Here is a 13,586-nt window from a genome sequence, read left to right as displayed (position 1 = left end):
GTTTCCGGCCAACTTTTTTTTCGTTCCGAAACAAAATGCGAATTCGATTCTATACGAATTACGTGACAATGACTCACAATCTCTCACGTCGTCGGCTGCATCGTCAGTCATTGTCGCATAATTCGTATAGAATCGAACTCGCGTTTCGTTTCGGAACGAAAACAAGTTAGCCGGAAGCCGAAGGCATTAATGAAAATTACTTTAAGTAAACGCTGCATGCGACTGCTGCAAGTCGTATTTGCGCGCATTCGCACATGCATACGGTAAATACGTCGAGGTTGAATCGAATGAAGGGTAAAGTCGTCGCAGGTCGGCACCAAACGTGGGTGTGGTCCTATAATCGATTTCGACTCTCTTCCTCTCTCCCTCTCTCTCTCTCTCTCTCTCTCGTCGCATCCAGCACCCCACGTCAACGTAGCTAAGCCAGTTATAGTATTATCCTCAGTACATATATGTATACATATGTCGTATTTACGAGGCTCTCGTTTTCAACTGGGCCACTTTATACACGCTGAGCTCATCGGCGCTCTTTTTATAATTTTCAAACGAATTGTGGGAGGGAAAACTTCGTGCAAGGGAGGCTCTTTTTTTTACTTCTTTTTTTTTTTACAAATCATGCTTCACTACCAAAACCTGATATAATACGCGCCTGGGTCGTAATACAGAAGGAAATAAATAATTAACAAGATCGACACTTCGGAGATTTTTTATTTACTATTCTATGTACATATAAACTGCGTACAATTTTATCGTCGGACGATTTATAAACAGTTGGCAATGAAAAATGTTCACCACAAGATACAATATCTCTCGTTCAATTTAATTGCACTTCGATTTCTAATTTTTTTTTTTTTTTTTTTTTTATGATATTTTCAATTATCGTCAGCAACTCACGCGTAATAAATTCTATACTGTCATAGATATTTTGCATATGTTGTATAACAATGTAATCAACATTTATTACTCCGTAATCAATACATTAAGCCAATTCTTAGCATCGGCGTTACAGGATCATTCCACCGTATATCAATCGCAATAGCGCTTAAAGTACAGTACTGGTAAAATTTTGCTCAATAAATTATATTCGATTCGATAAATAGACTGGTCAGAACAATAATTATTGTTGTCAACTAATAAGAACTATATTTTTCAATTGTGGTAAAAAATGAAAATAGTTGTAGGACCGAGCGGTAACCAAAACTAAAAATTTCTCTCACAATCAGTGCATCAAAGTTACGATCCTGAACCTCGTGTTTTACCGCTATATATAAACAATTCCTTGTACGAGCGCGTTTTTATTGCAGGACGGATGCTGCGGCTCGGCGGGCTTCGAGTTTTCATCCACAAAGCAGCGGTGCTCGTCATCTGCTTATTGTGCACCTGCTTCTTGCGCACGGCTGTTGCGCTGCGTTCATTCAGGACACCGTGCAGGAAAAACGGAGGGCTTTCCAAACGTTGCAGTCCCTGATTTCCACGCCGTACGTTTCACAGGCGGCGGAGCAGAGCCTGCCAGGATTTCCGAGGCCTACCATCATCGATCCTGCTAGTTCCATCCATCCACCCGGCTGCTGCCTCGATGTACCGTCAACTTTGCAGGGCTGCAGCGACTCTTCTTTGCGTGTGTACGGGAAAAAATTTCACCCACAAAACATTTCTTATTTCAAAACACAGAGTTTTTCTTCGGATATTTCATTTTTTAAAGGAAACTCTTCGATTCGTGTTAAAACCGAAGACTTTCAAGAAAACTGTTGAGATCTTCGCAGACACGGTTATTGGTGATAATTGTTTTGCCACTTTTAAGTTGCCGTAATTCTGTTATGGAATTTCAATCTGAGATTAATTTACGTTCGATAATCGGGAATAAATTTTTATCACGAATATTTTCTATTTACAGAACTTTTCGTTCTTGTTATTTATGCAGATTTTTATACAACATTTTCAGACACGAGAATATCAGAGAATATTGCCGAGTTTTGCTTATCGCCTTTTAGAGCGAAAGCAACACCGTTTTCGATCAACCCAATTAATATTTGACAGACATCTTATATTTAAAAAATCTTTGCTTTAATGGCGGAACGTTTTTTTCAGAAACTCATACGATTAGTTTAAAAATTCCAAAAGCATTTCGCGATGCAACGGTTGTGAGACAAAGATATACTTTTGCAACAAAAAATGTCGGCGTAATTCTTATCACGAAAAGAATGTATACAAACAAATTAACACTTATAACAAAAACAATACACAATAATTTTTGACAATGTTGGAGAGAAAACAGCGACGTATGACCGAAGACGTGAAAAAACAAATCGCGCCATTTTGTTTTCAAAACGAGAACCGAGCATTTTTTTTGTTTTTTTTTTTTGTATGTACAATTAATTACAGTAAAGCTTCTTGGAGGTGAGATGTTTCATTTGACGATCGTGGGCGATAAAATATCGTAGGAATAAATGTTAACGCGCGCGCGATAGAAGAGAACCACTTTTAGGTTATAATCCACCGATGCAATAAGTTCTGCCATTCTATTTCACACGTAGGCTGGATGAAATAGGGCGGCAACAGATTCGTACATTGAAATTCCCGCGATGCGAAATGAGACAGGGCGACCACCGCGTGCTTCGGGCGTAAACATGTGGCGGATGTGAAACATGTGGGCAGCTGGAATCACGAGTTTCCAAGTTTACACGGGCCATGTGACGCGCATGCGCATTCAAAACTTGACCGCTTCTACGCGCGCGGTATTTGGTTATACGTGTGATCGCCGCACTCGCGCTAGCGATAAAACAAACGACGCGAGGTCCCGAAAACAATCGCCGCGTGCGGAATATCTCGTTTACGTCGTAGATAAAAGTTTTTAACGATATTAAATTTTTATATCAATTTATTCGCGGTTGGTTATCGAATTATTAGCATCGTCGTCATTTGTTCTTCTCGTATTGCAGATTTAATATTTATTCAAATCGTCGGATCATCTCTCTCTCTCTCTCTCTCTCTCTCTCTTTCTCTCATAATATTGGTATCATTTAATTATTTTGTATTATTAGTACTAATTACTCACTATTTCTCAAGTATATCTTCAGATCTTTATTTCTAATTCATTTTTATTTTTATTATTAGGTTACTTATTTTATATTATTTTGTTTTTTTTCTTTTTTTTCTTCACTATGTTATATTTCTTTTCTACTTATTATTCTAAACCTAATTACCGACTTATTTTTAGTTATTCCATAGCTTTGTAATTTGCCTCAGGGTGCACAATCAATCAATCAATCAATCAATTTCTCTGAAGAGTGCACGGTAGGTTCCAAGAAAGAATTTGTACCTCCTCGCTTGCGCTCTTTGCTGGTAAATTCACTGATTGTATACCTCAGTTTGATTGCTCTTCTTTAGTTTATTGCGATCCGACAGCGGGTCCGGATCTCAAACGACAGCTTACCCTTGATTCTCGTCTTACGGTATTTGACGTCTCTTCGTATTTGTCGTCCAAAAATCCAAACATTTTGGTCCGTCCTAGAGTACGCTTGGATGGCTACCTTCAGCGGACAGACGCCGTTTCTGGTGTCTGCTTCTCTGTGGAACTCGTTGTCTACTTCTATTCGGGAGTCATCTTCTGTAGATATCTTTAGGCGAAAACTGTAAAATTATCTAGACAGCGTGAAAATTTCTCTCAATTAGATCAGAAGCACTCATGCCTCGTTTCACGTTTTTTTTTTTTTTTTGATTTTTTTTTTCTTTCTTTTTTTGATTTTTTTTTCTTTCTTTTTCTTTTTTTTGGATTTTTTTTTTTTTTTTTTTTGTTATACATATATATATTTTTTGTTCTTTTTCTTCTTCTCGTTCTTCTTCTTCTTTTTTCTCCCTCTTGATACCCGCTATTTCCTATTTATGTTCTGTATTTTCTATTTTAGTAGAGCAGTATGAGTTTTATAGCGTAAAGTTCATAGACGATAAGAATATATTTAATTTAAATTTATTATACATTTCGTATCAAATTTTGCTAAATTAAGAAAACATGCATGAAAATAGTTTGTTACGATAGTCACATGACAATTCAGCGTGGGTGTAATCTTAGTTGAAAATCTTACGAGAAACTTTTGCTTAACGATAAGTAGAGGGATGCTAACTTCTATCGAGGGAGAAAAGGCAATACAAAAAAAGCCATCATGTAAGTCTCTTCTGACAGTGAGGTGTAAAATTTTTTCTATTACAACTGTGAACTGTTCTATTTAATACGAGGTTGATATATAATTAGCATTCCTCTAACTTACAGGTTACATAATGAAGAGTTTCTAAAAAAAATGTATTCTTTAGCTGTTGTGAGCATTAACCAAGATGATTCTTTCAACGAAGAGAGCTAGATAGACAGAGCTAATTTTAGATGAAAATATGACACTCCTAGAAATTGGAGTTGCCTCAACGACTAAATATCATTTTACTTTTGTTTATTTCTTTAAATAAATCTGCTGTAAGTCACAGTCTGTCCGTTCTGAGTTATATGCAAAAAAGGGCAATCCCTTAATAACGAACAATACCCTGTTTTACGTGAGAAGAAATGTAAAATTCTAATTGATGCAAGCAGCTTAGAAATTTGAATATTTACGTTGATTGCGAGTAAACGAGGGTAAAAAAAATGCCATTAGAATATAATCGCGTTCAATCAAAAATGTTTGAGGTTTCAATGACACGTCTCTTTAAAGAACTTCGTTCGCCAAAAGTCGATTATACTTTTTATCAATTTCAATTACAAAATATTCGCACGACGAGTTTTTATAAAATTACTATATCTGCAAGTTTACATTTCTCTAAAAATAAAAAAGTCAAAAACACCGGAGCTACAAACAAAAGACTAGATATCGATTCGTTCGATTTGAATCTACGGTAGCTTGTTTTATTCGGAAGACTATTTGTTACAAATTCTATACTTTTTTTTTATCACGTTGGCATCGTTGAATATTTAATTCTACAAAATTGCATCGATATTGGTCACGATCAACAATTGGCAATGTTAAATTCACTACCGAAAATAAAATAGAATCTTTTGCAATGAATCTGTAGAAAACGGACTCTTTTAAATAATACGAGTAAACTCGAGACTAAGCACCGATACCTGACGATAATCCTTTGTTTATAATTCAAATATTTTCTATTTCTATATTTTTAATACGACCATCCGGTAACAAATTTAATAAAAAGTATAGACTTTTCCGTCAGCCAACCTCTCGCGTCCTACTTTGCTCGCATCTCCGTCCAATCCTCTCTTCGAGATTTCAATAAAAATATAAGAGCGTGACGAGACATTGATAAAAAAAGGTCACGGTACGATAAGCTTTGAATTGTTTTTTTTTTTTTGTCCTTGCTACGTTTTCCCCCAAGTTTGAAAAAAAAAATTATAAAGTTTTTCGAAACATCTTTCGCGAAGGTCTTCAAGCGACCCGAGGATATCTGCACCGCGTGACCTTGACCATCAAAAGTCCACGGGCATTCACGTGGAACGTAACAAGGTCAAAGTAGTGTACTTTCCGTTGTAGGCGTTCGTTCAAGAACGTGAGTGAGCAAAAAATGCGTGTAACATAAGCACTGTCAAACAAAGCCGAGATGAAACAGCGCCGAATCCCCAGGCGACGGTGGCACAATTCAATTAAGAACGATGTTACGCGATGAGCCAATCAACGTTTTCTGTGAAAGCGATTTCGAGATTTGTTTTTTCGTCGACGAGCGCCTGACTATCCGTCAATAATTTTCAACAATGGCCCGCGCGCTTTACGAGGATATAAAAAGCTATCCTTCGGTACGAAAACCGCGTGAGAGGAGTTGCAGAGATTTTTCGAACGCGTGTAATTGAAGAACCACGAAGAGGAGAGGCGGACAAGTGAATAGACAACGAGCTAGGAGAGCGCGACTATTTTTACGCAGGACGAATGTTTAAATAGAACAACTACACGTTGGTGGATGTGCACAGCGTGAAGCTTAATGTTCGAGCAAATCTGTGAGGTTGTAAAATCGAAACACAAATCTGACCACGGATTTTTACGAAAACTCGTTGTTTTGCAACTTTGGGATTATGCGGAATTCGGTAGACAATTGTCAGAGTAACCAAAAACTCGTATTTTTGAAAATACAACTTTTGCAAAATTATTCCGAAGCTACAAAATAGTAATTTTTGCTTTAACGTTCCGTTAGGTTAACTTTGCGGATTTAAAATTTGTTTATTCGTAAGGTTTTGACCGAAATTGCGAAGCTGAAAATTTGGTAACGTAACGTAATGTTTTTCTGTTCTTTCGAAACTCTTAAGAGATTTTAAAACACTGTGAACCGTAATAAAATGAGGCTGAAGTTAGTTACGCTAGTCTAACGAAATATTTTTTATTCACTTCGAAATTGCTAAGTTTTGAAAACACCAAGTACTTTTGCTAGAGTTTACATTAAACGTTATCAATCTCGATATCGCATTTAATACCACGCTGAAGTTAGCAGTGTCAACGTAACTAAATATGGTAAAATCATTGATATGCAATTCAAGTACGACATTCAGGGGGGGGGGGTTGGGTTTTCAACATATATTTTTTTCATTGGTTTTATTGATTAACGTACAATCCTCAAGGTGTGAATCAATGATTTATCCTAAACATGCGGTATTACAGTAACGTCGCTTAATGTCAGTTCATCTTTATCTTTAGTCGCTATCTTGTCTTATCGTTAGATATTCTGGTATTCGGAAAGTCAGTTTAATATTTGCAAGTAGCTACACAGTTGTAAAATAAAAGTTTCAAACAATTCGGTATTAAAGATTAAAGATGGTGTTTAGGTGATTCACGGTTAAAGAGGAGTAAAATTTCTACACAGTGTTTACGCAGGTTTTTTTTCAATTTTAACAAATTGGGCTTTGAGTTTGAAAAAATTTCCACGGTAAACACGGTGTGCGGTTGGATCAGCAGTAAAGAGTTGTACGTGATCGTTGAATCAGCTGTCCACCTACATCACACCCCGTGTTGTAAGCTCGAGTAAATATCACGTGGGTGTTTAAATGTTGAGTCTCGTGACGTACCTGCCTACGTACATTTATGCCTATATCTTACACATGTGCTTACATAGCGATGGTCCGAGTGATACGGCCACGCGAAAGAAAGGTGGAAGAAACTTAGTGCCTGAGAGGTGAAGGACTTTTATCGTGGCTTAACGGCTACTCGCTTGCGTGTCATGTGTAATATATATAAACCTTTATTGGCCTCAGTTATTCACCAAAATTATTTCCATTGAGGCAAGAAATAGATTGTACCGTTGTACGTAACAATCATATAATTTCAATGAAAAACCTCCTCGATTTGAATTCATCATAGGTATTTTTAACGTGGTTAGAAATATTGTATTATATGATTATGTATGTACGATATTACATGATTATGTGCTAATGATATTATATGATTAAGTAAACAGGTACAATCGATAGTTGCATTATTGAAGAGTCAAGAGAAAATTACCTTACCAAGAATATTACAATGAAAAATTTGCTTCATCTGAATTCATCGTAGGTAATTTTAACGTGGTTAGAAATAATGTATTATATGATTATGGATGTACGATATTATATGATTACGTACTAATGATTAAGTAAACATGTGCAACCAAAAGTTGCATTATCGAAAAGTCAAGAGAAAATTATGATACCAAGAATATTACAATGAAGAATTTGCTTCATCTGAATTCATCGTAGGTATTTTTAACGTGGTTAGAAATAATGTATTATATGATTATGGATGTACGATATTATATGATTACGTACTAATGATTAAGTAAACATGTGCAACCAAAAGTTGCATTATCGAAAAGTCAAGAGAAAATTATGATACCAAGAATATTACAATGAAGAATTTGCTTCATCTGAATTCATCGTAGGTATTTTTAACGTGGTTAGAAATAATGTATTATATGATTATGGATGTACGATATTATATGATTACGTACTAATGATTAAGTAAACATGTGCAACCAAAAGTTGCATTATCGAAAAGTCAAGAGAAAATTATGATACCAAGAATATTACAATGAAGAATTTGCTTCATCTGAATTCATCGTAGGTATTTTTAACGTGGTTAGAAATAATGTATTATATGATTATGGATGTACGATATTATATGATTACGTACTAATGATTAAGTAAACATGTGCAACCAAAAGTTGCATTATCGAAAAGTCAAGAGAAAATTATGATACCAAGAATATTACAATGAAGAATTTGCTTCATCTGAATTCATCGTAGATATTTTTAACGTGGTTAAAATTACTGTATTATATGATTATGTATGATTGACATTATATGATTATGTATATATGTATATTATGATATATGATTAAGAGATGCAACCGTAGTTGCATTAATTAAAGATCGAGAAAAAATTGTTCTAATAGCAGTCAGTCTTATATATTCGTGCACTAATTTGTGGCGTGTCACTCTAACCTATAAATTATACATATTGATTCAGAGAAATACGAGACTGAAGCTGGCAGCCAATCGTTCTAACATTCATTCGCATAAGGCGATGATGTCGAAAAATCAAAATTTTGTAAATACCTCGAATCCCAGACACTTCTATAGAATTATTCGGATAAAACTTAACTGCGTTTTATCGATTTCCAAAAAGTTTAACACGTTTGGCTGCTAGCTTTAGCCTCGTCAAAGAAATTGCGATTGAATTAGCCTAACTAAATGTAACCGTACCAAGTATCAGCAGATATCGTCCTCGGCTTACTTAAATCGAATTATACTAACAACGATCAAATTATCGTTAACATTATCATTATCGCTATTATTCTAATATTATCATTATTGTAATATAGAAAAAAAATTATTTTTTTAATTTTATTATTATTTAATTTTTTTTTGTTTTTAATTTTTAATCAAGTTTTTTTGTGCTTTAATTTTTTTAATTTTTTTTTTTTTGAACCGTGGAGTTGCGGAGTCCTTATTGTCATTGTCACTATTACCATTATCATTATCATTATTATTATTATTATTATTATTACTACTACTACTACTACTTCAATCATTGTAATTTTTTTTTTAAATTTTGTTTTTGTTAATTTTTTTTGGTATTTATCTTTTAAATATTTTTTTTGATCCGTGAAGTTGCGGAGTCCTTATTGTCATTGTCACTATTATTATTATCATTCTTATTATTATTATTGTTATTATTATTATTATTACTACTACTACTTCAATCATTGTAATTTTTTTTTAAATTTTGTTTTTGGTAATTTTTTTTGGTATTTATCTTTTAAATATTTTTTTTGATCCGTGGAGTTGCGGAGTCCTTATTGTCATTGTCACTATTATTATTATCATTCTTATTATTATTATTGTTATTATTATTATTATTACTACTACTACTTCAATCATTGTAATTTTTTTTTAAATTTTGTTTTTGGTAATTTTTTTTGGTATTTATCTTTTAAATATTTTTTTTGATCCGTGGAGTTGCGGAATCATTATTGCCATTATTCTCACTGTCGTCATTATTATAATAATTATAATTATTATTATCATTATAAAAATATTTGATGTTTTCAGTAACTGAATTCAATAATAAAATCCGAATCAACAAGTGTTGGAGTAGTTCGACGATACTTGAACTGGTGTTGTTTACGTTCTTAGAGAACATTTGTGTACCACTTGTGAATTATAATCTTTGACCGCGCGTACGACGAATGTGATCAAATGCCGAGTTTAAATACGCGTCAAATAACAAACGCTAAATCAAGACTAAAATATCAAAGTCAACGTGTTCTAAATAACAATACGTGGAAAACATCGAAAAGGTTGAAGTTAGCAACGTTATTGTAAAAAAACAATCATCATGGAAAAAACACTACATATTTATTTTCGACAAACCAAGAATTTAAAATACGACGAATATATCTCATATCATTCCATGCTAATGAATTTCAAAATAATTAAAAATATCGCGAAATGACGGTTTTTCCCTAGCATGAATAGTTGCGATAACGTTGCCAACATCAACATGATTTAAATAAAACTAAACTCTAGATTAAAAATGAAAAAAATTGCATGTTTGCATGCAACACGTGCACAACGTTAACGAATAAGAAAAGCGTGACTAAACGAAAAAAACAAAAAACAAAAAACTATCGACTAGTTGTAAGCGTTTGAAAATATCATCGTGATTTACGAACCGGTATGAGTGCGGAGATGAGCCTTGAGATGCGAACTCTTTCCGTAAACCTTGTTGCATCCTAAGTACGGACAATGGTGTGACTTTCGTGCAGGAGTATAAGAAGATCTGGGTGCAGGGTTTATCCTGGCTGTGTTCACGTCATCGTTGCTCGAGTTCGAGTTCTCTCCTGACCCCGTTGACTGCTCGCCGGATGTTGATGGCTTGGGCGATTCCTCTGCCGGCATAACCGGGTTCACCAAATCCTCCTCCTCCTCCTCCTCCTCCTCCTCCTCCTCCTCCTCTTCCTCCTCCTCCTGCTCCTCGTCATCGTCCTCGACGTCCTCCTCCTCCGCCTCCTCCTCCTCCTCGCCTTTATATTGCGGTTCGTACTTTACGTCGAGCCTGGGCCATTTTCGCCGATGCAGCACCGGCTCGTTTTCATCCTCCTCCTCCTCATCCTCTTCCTCGTCCTGCATCTGCATTTCCTTCTCCTCGTTCACATTGTCGTCGTCGTCGTCGTCACCGTCATCGTCATCGTCGTCATCATCATCATCGTCATCGTCCTCCTCATCCTCCTCATCCTCAAACGTTTCGTCCGCATCCACGTCTAATCCCTCATCCTCGTCGATATCTACCTGCGGTTGGTTGGCGTTTTCGTATTCGTAATTGTTTTCGTTCTCATCATCGCCGTCGAGGTCGTCCTCGTCCTCCCCGTCGTTCGCGGTTTCGTCAAGATCGAGGTCGGATTCCTCTTCGGCCTCTATGTCCGAGACATCGTTGAGCTCGAAATCGGATTCCTCGTAGAGATCCTCGTCTTCCGGTTCCGGCTCACTATCGGCATCCATATCGATGTCGGTTGAGTACATGAGCTCGGAATCGGTTTCGGAGACGCTTTGATCGGTAACGACGGGCGGGACCTCGGGGACCGGCTCCTGTTTGATTTTAGTTAGGTCGGTCAGTATCCTGGCCACCATGAAGAGGGAACTTGAAAAGACCTCGGGGGGCGTCGTCGCCTGGTCTTCCGGTAGACCCGGAAAATTTGCCGCACCCGGTACCGGCTCTACTATCACAGCCGGTTTCACGTTCGTCACCATCATCAAGTTCTTCGGTGTTGTGGTATGGTCGAAACGGGGTGGCGGTTCCATGAAGGGTGTTGTAGATGTCCTTGCTCCGGACAAGCTGTAATCTCTAGCCTGAGACATGGAGAGTAAACAATGGGCCGCGAAGTTTACATCGTCCATATCCATGGACTCTTCTGTGTTTTGTACAACCGCCGGATCGGTCTCAGGTTCGGTTCCGGTTTCACTTTTCGGTTTGTCAGTATTCATCTTTATCGGAAAGTCTTTGCTCGACGGGTAATTGACAAACACTACTACAAAATCACCAAATTGTCGGTAATAATTCAGAAGACCACTTTTATATCTCTCTCTCACTCTGTAGTATGACGTTTGAAATAATAAACCGAACTTGCGCACTGTACGTATAAAGTGTCTGTGGCATGTATCTCAAACGAAACGAAGGATCGTCGAAACTGGGCAACGAAATCGACGATGGAGGATATTTAAAAGAAAACACCAAAAAATAAACGTAACACTAAAAACAACACCGTTACCGAGCTAATTCTCACTATACACCGAGGAACTTAGAATCTCCCGCATGCGAGCACGCCAGATTACTTCGGTAAGGACCGAGCGACCTGACTCTACCGAGTGCTGGCGAAGACTGACTCTTATGCGTCCGGATCGTCGGGTCACCCCACATTGCCCCACATGTGCTCCACTCTGCTGCCGTCCCCACTTCCCGGCACTTCTCCCCACTCCTGCGGATCACGGCTTTGAAACTTTCGAAATCGCGACGCGCCATTGGTCAGATTCTCCCACGCGCTGCCTTGCAGCCCCACTTGAGCCCTCGAACCTTGCAATTAGCCCTGCTCACCCTGTTTACCGTTAATCCAGGGTTCACCTACCTGGGTGCATCCGTTTGAGTATGTAGGTCTAATGAGTAAAATGGTTCGGATACAAAGTACCGATTTATTGCTGCAGAGTAGTTTTGTCATTCGTCATCGTATTGACGAAATTTTCAGGATAATGAGGTGACTCACCGATCGTGTTATTGCCCTTACGATTTGAGTCGTCTTGGGAACGAATTTGGGAGTAAGCCGGATTTTTCAAAATTTATTCTGTAGTTATGGTAATGTTATCGAAAATGCGAAAAAGCGATATTTGGCTGAAAAATTTTATTTTCCTTTTTTTTAATATCTCAAGTTTATGAAAAAAGATTGTACGAATGACTTTGGTTATACTTAATTTGATCAGAGGAAAGTTAAAATGATATAGAAAATGTAATACTTTTCAGAAAATCCTTGCAAGATTTTTGGGAACCGTGTCTGCAGACTCCAGCGATACAGTCTTTAGTCAACGAGCACCTTTTTTACGATTTTCCGTTAGAATTCTTCTAAAAATATGGCTTAAGTGTCGTTCGATTCGGAATCGCGTCTAGAAGCTTTTTGAAAAAATTGAAGATGGGGAACAAAAAATTGAAGTTGTTAACAATTTCGTGAAAAAAAGGGTCTAATTATTCGCGAATATCTCGAAAACTACCGCAGATATCGCAAATGTAAAAAAATATTCTTAAAGAGCAGGAAATCTTTAACAAAAAAGTCCGGATTCCCGGAACTCTACCACCAATATTTATAATTTTAATTTGGAGGTGAGAATAGGACTGAAAACGGGCGATGTGACGACCGTTCGCTCGGCACGATTCGCTCATATTTACAAGAAAAATTGTTTTAACCCATTAAATGTTAATGTTGAGGAACGAAGAAATCCAGGTACTATTTAGATACATAAATGAACAACAATCCTTAAAAAAGAAATATTTTTCCCTATTTTTCGATTAATCGTGCTCTTGGTAATCAAGTCATTTTTACAGTTTGCGAATCAACATAAAAACCCCTGTCATTTCCAAACTAGAAACATGAAAATTTTTACAAGTTATTCGCACCGCAATGATAAATAACCCAAAAAAATGGCAAGCTCGAAGACATGAGAATATTTGAGATTATGTAAAAAATAGGAAAAAACATTTTCATCAAAAAGTCGTGCACGATAGTTTTCATTTTTTTGGTAGAATCTAAAAAAAATATAGTATGGATGTTCATTTGTTTATAACAGATTGTTTATTCAATAAGCAATTAAGAAATTGAGCAAACATTTTTTTTCTCTCAGAATATGAAAGAGCACTTAAAATGATGATTTTTAAAGAAAGACTGGTTCCTTAATATTAATTTTTAGCAACAAAAAAAATTTGTTAATTAAAAACTGCATTTTGAAATTATAGGGAATTTTTTTTAAGGAACGATTTTTTCCTTAAAAATCAATGTTTTTACCGACGATCTAATTAACAAAAACAAATTTTTGA

The 13,586-nt window shown here is 36.4% G+C and overlaps 1 protein-coding gene across 1 annotated transcript in view; it reads right to left on the bottom strand.

Moving 5' to 3' along the window:
• LOC124214087 (uncharacterized) overlaps window positions 1–11,895 on the bottom strand; it is a 48,418-nt gene extending 36,523 nt beyond the window's left edge. The window contains exon 1 of the mRNA XM_046616078.2: window positions 10,186–11,895. Within this exon, the coding sequence (XP_046472034.1) occupies window positions 10,186–11,494 (1,309 nt within the window). The 5' untranslated portion in view covers window positions 11,495–11,895. The remainder of the gene's footprint in view (window positions 1–10,185) is intronic.
• Window positions 11,896–13,586: the final 1,691 nt, after the last annotated feature.

The sequence above is a fragment of the Neodiprion pinetum genome, chromosome 3 (genome assembly GCF_021155775.2).
Source record: "Neodiprion pinetum isolate iyNeoPine1 chromosome 3, iyNeoPine1.2, whole genome shotgun sequence".
NCBI lineage: Eukaryota > Metazoa > Arthropoda > Insecta > Hymenoptera > Diprionidae > Neodiprion > Neodiprion pinetum.
This window is presented reverse-complemented; position numbering and strand designations above follow the sequence as displayed.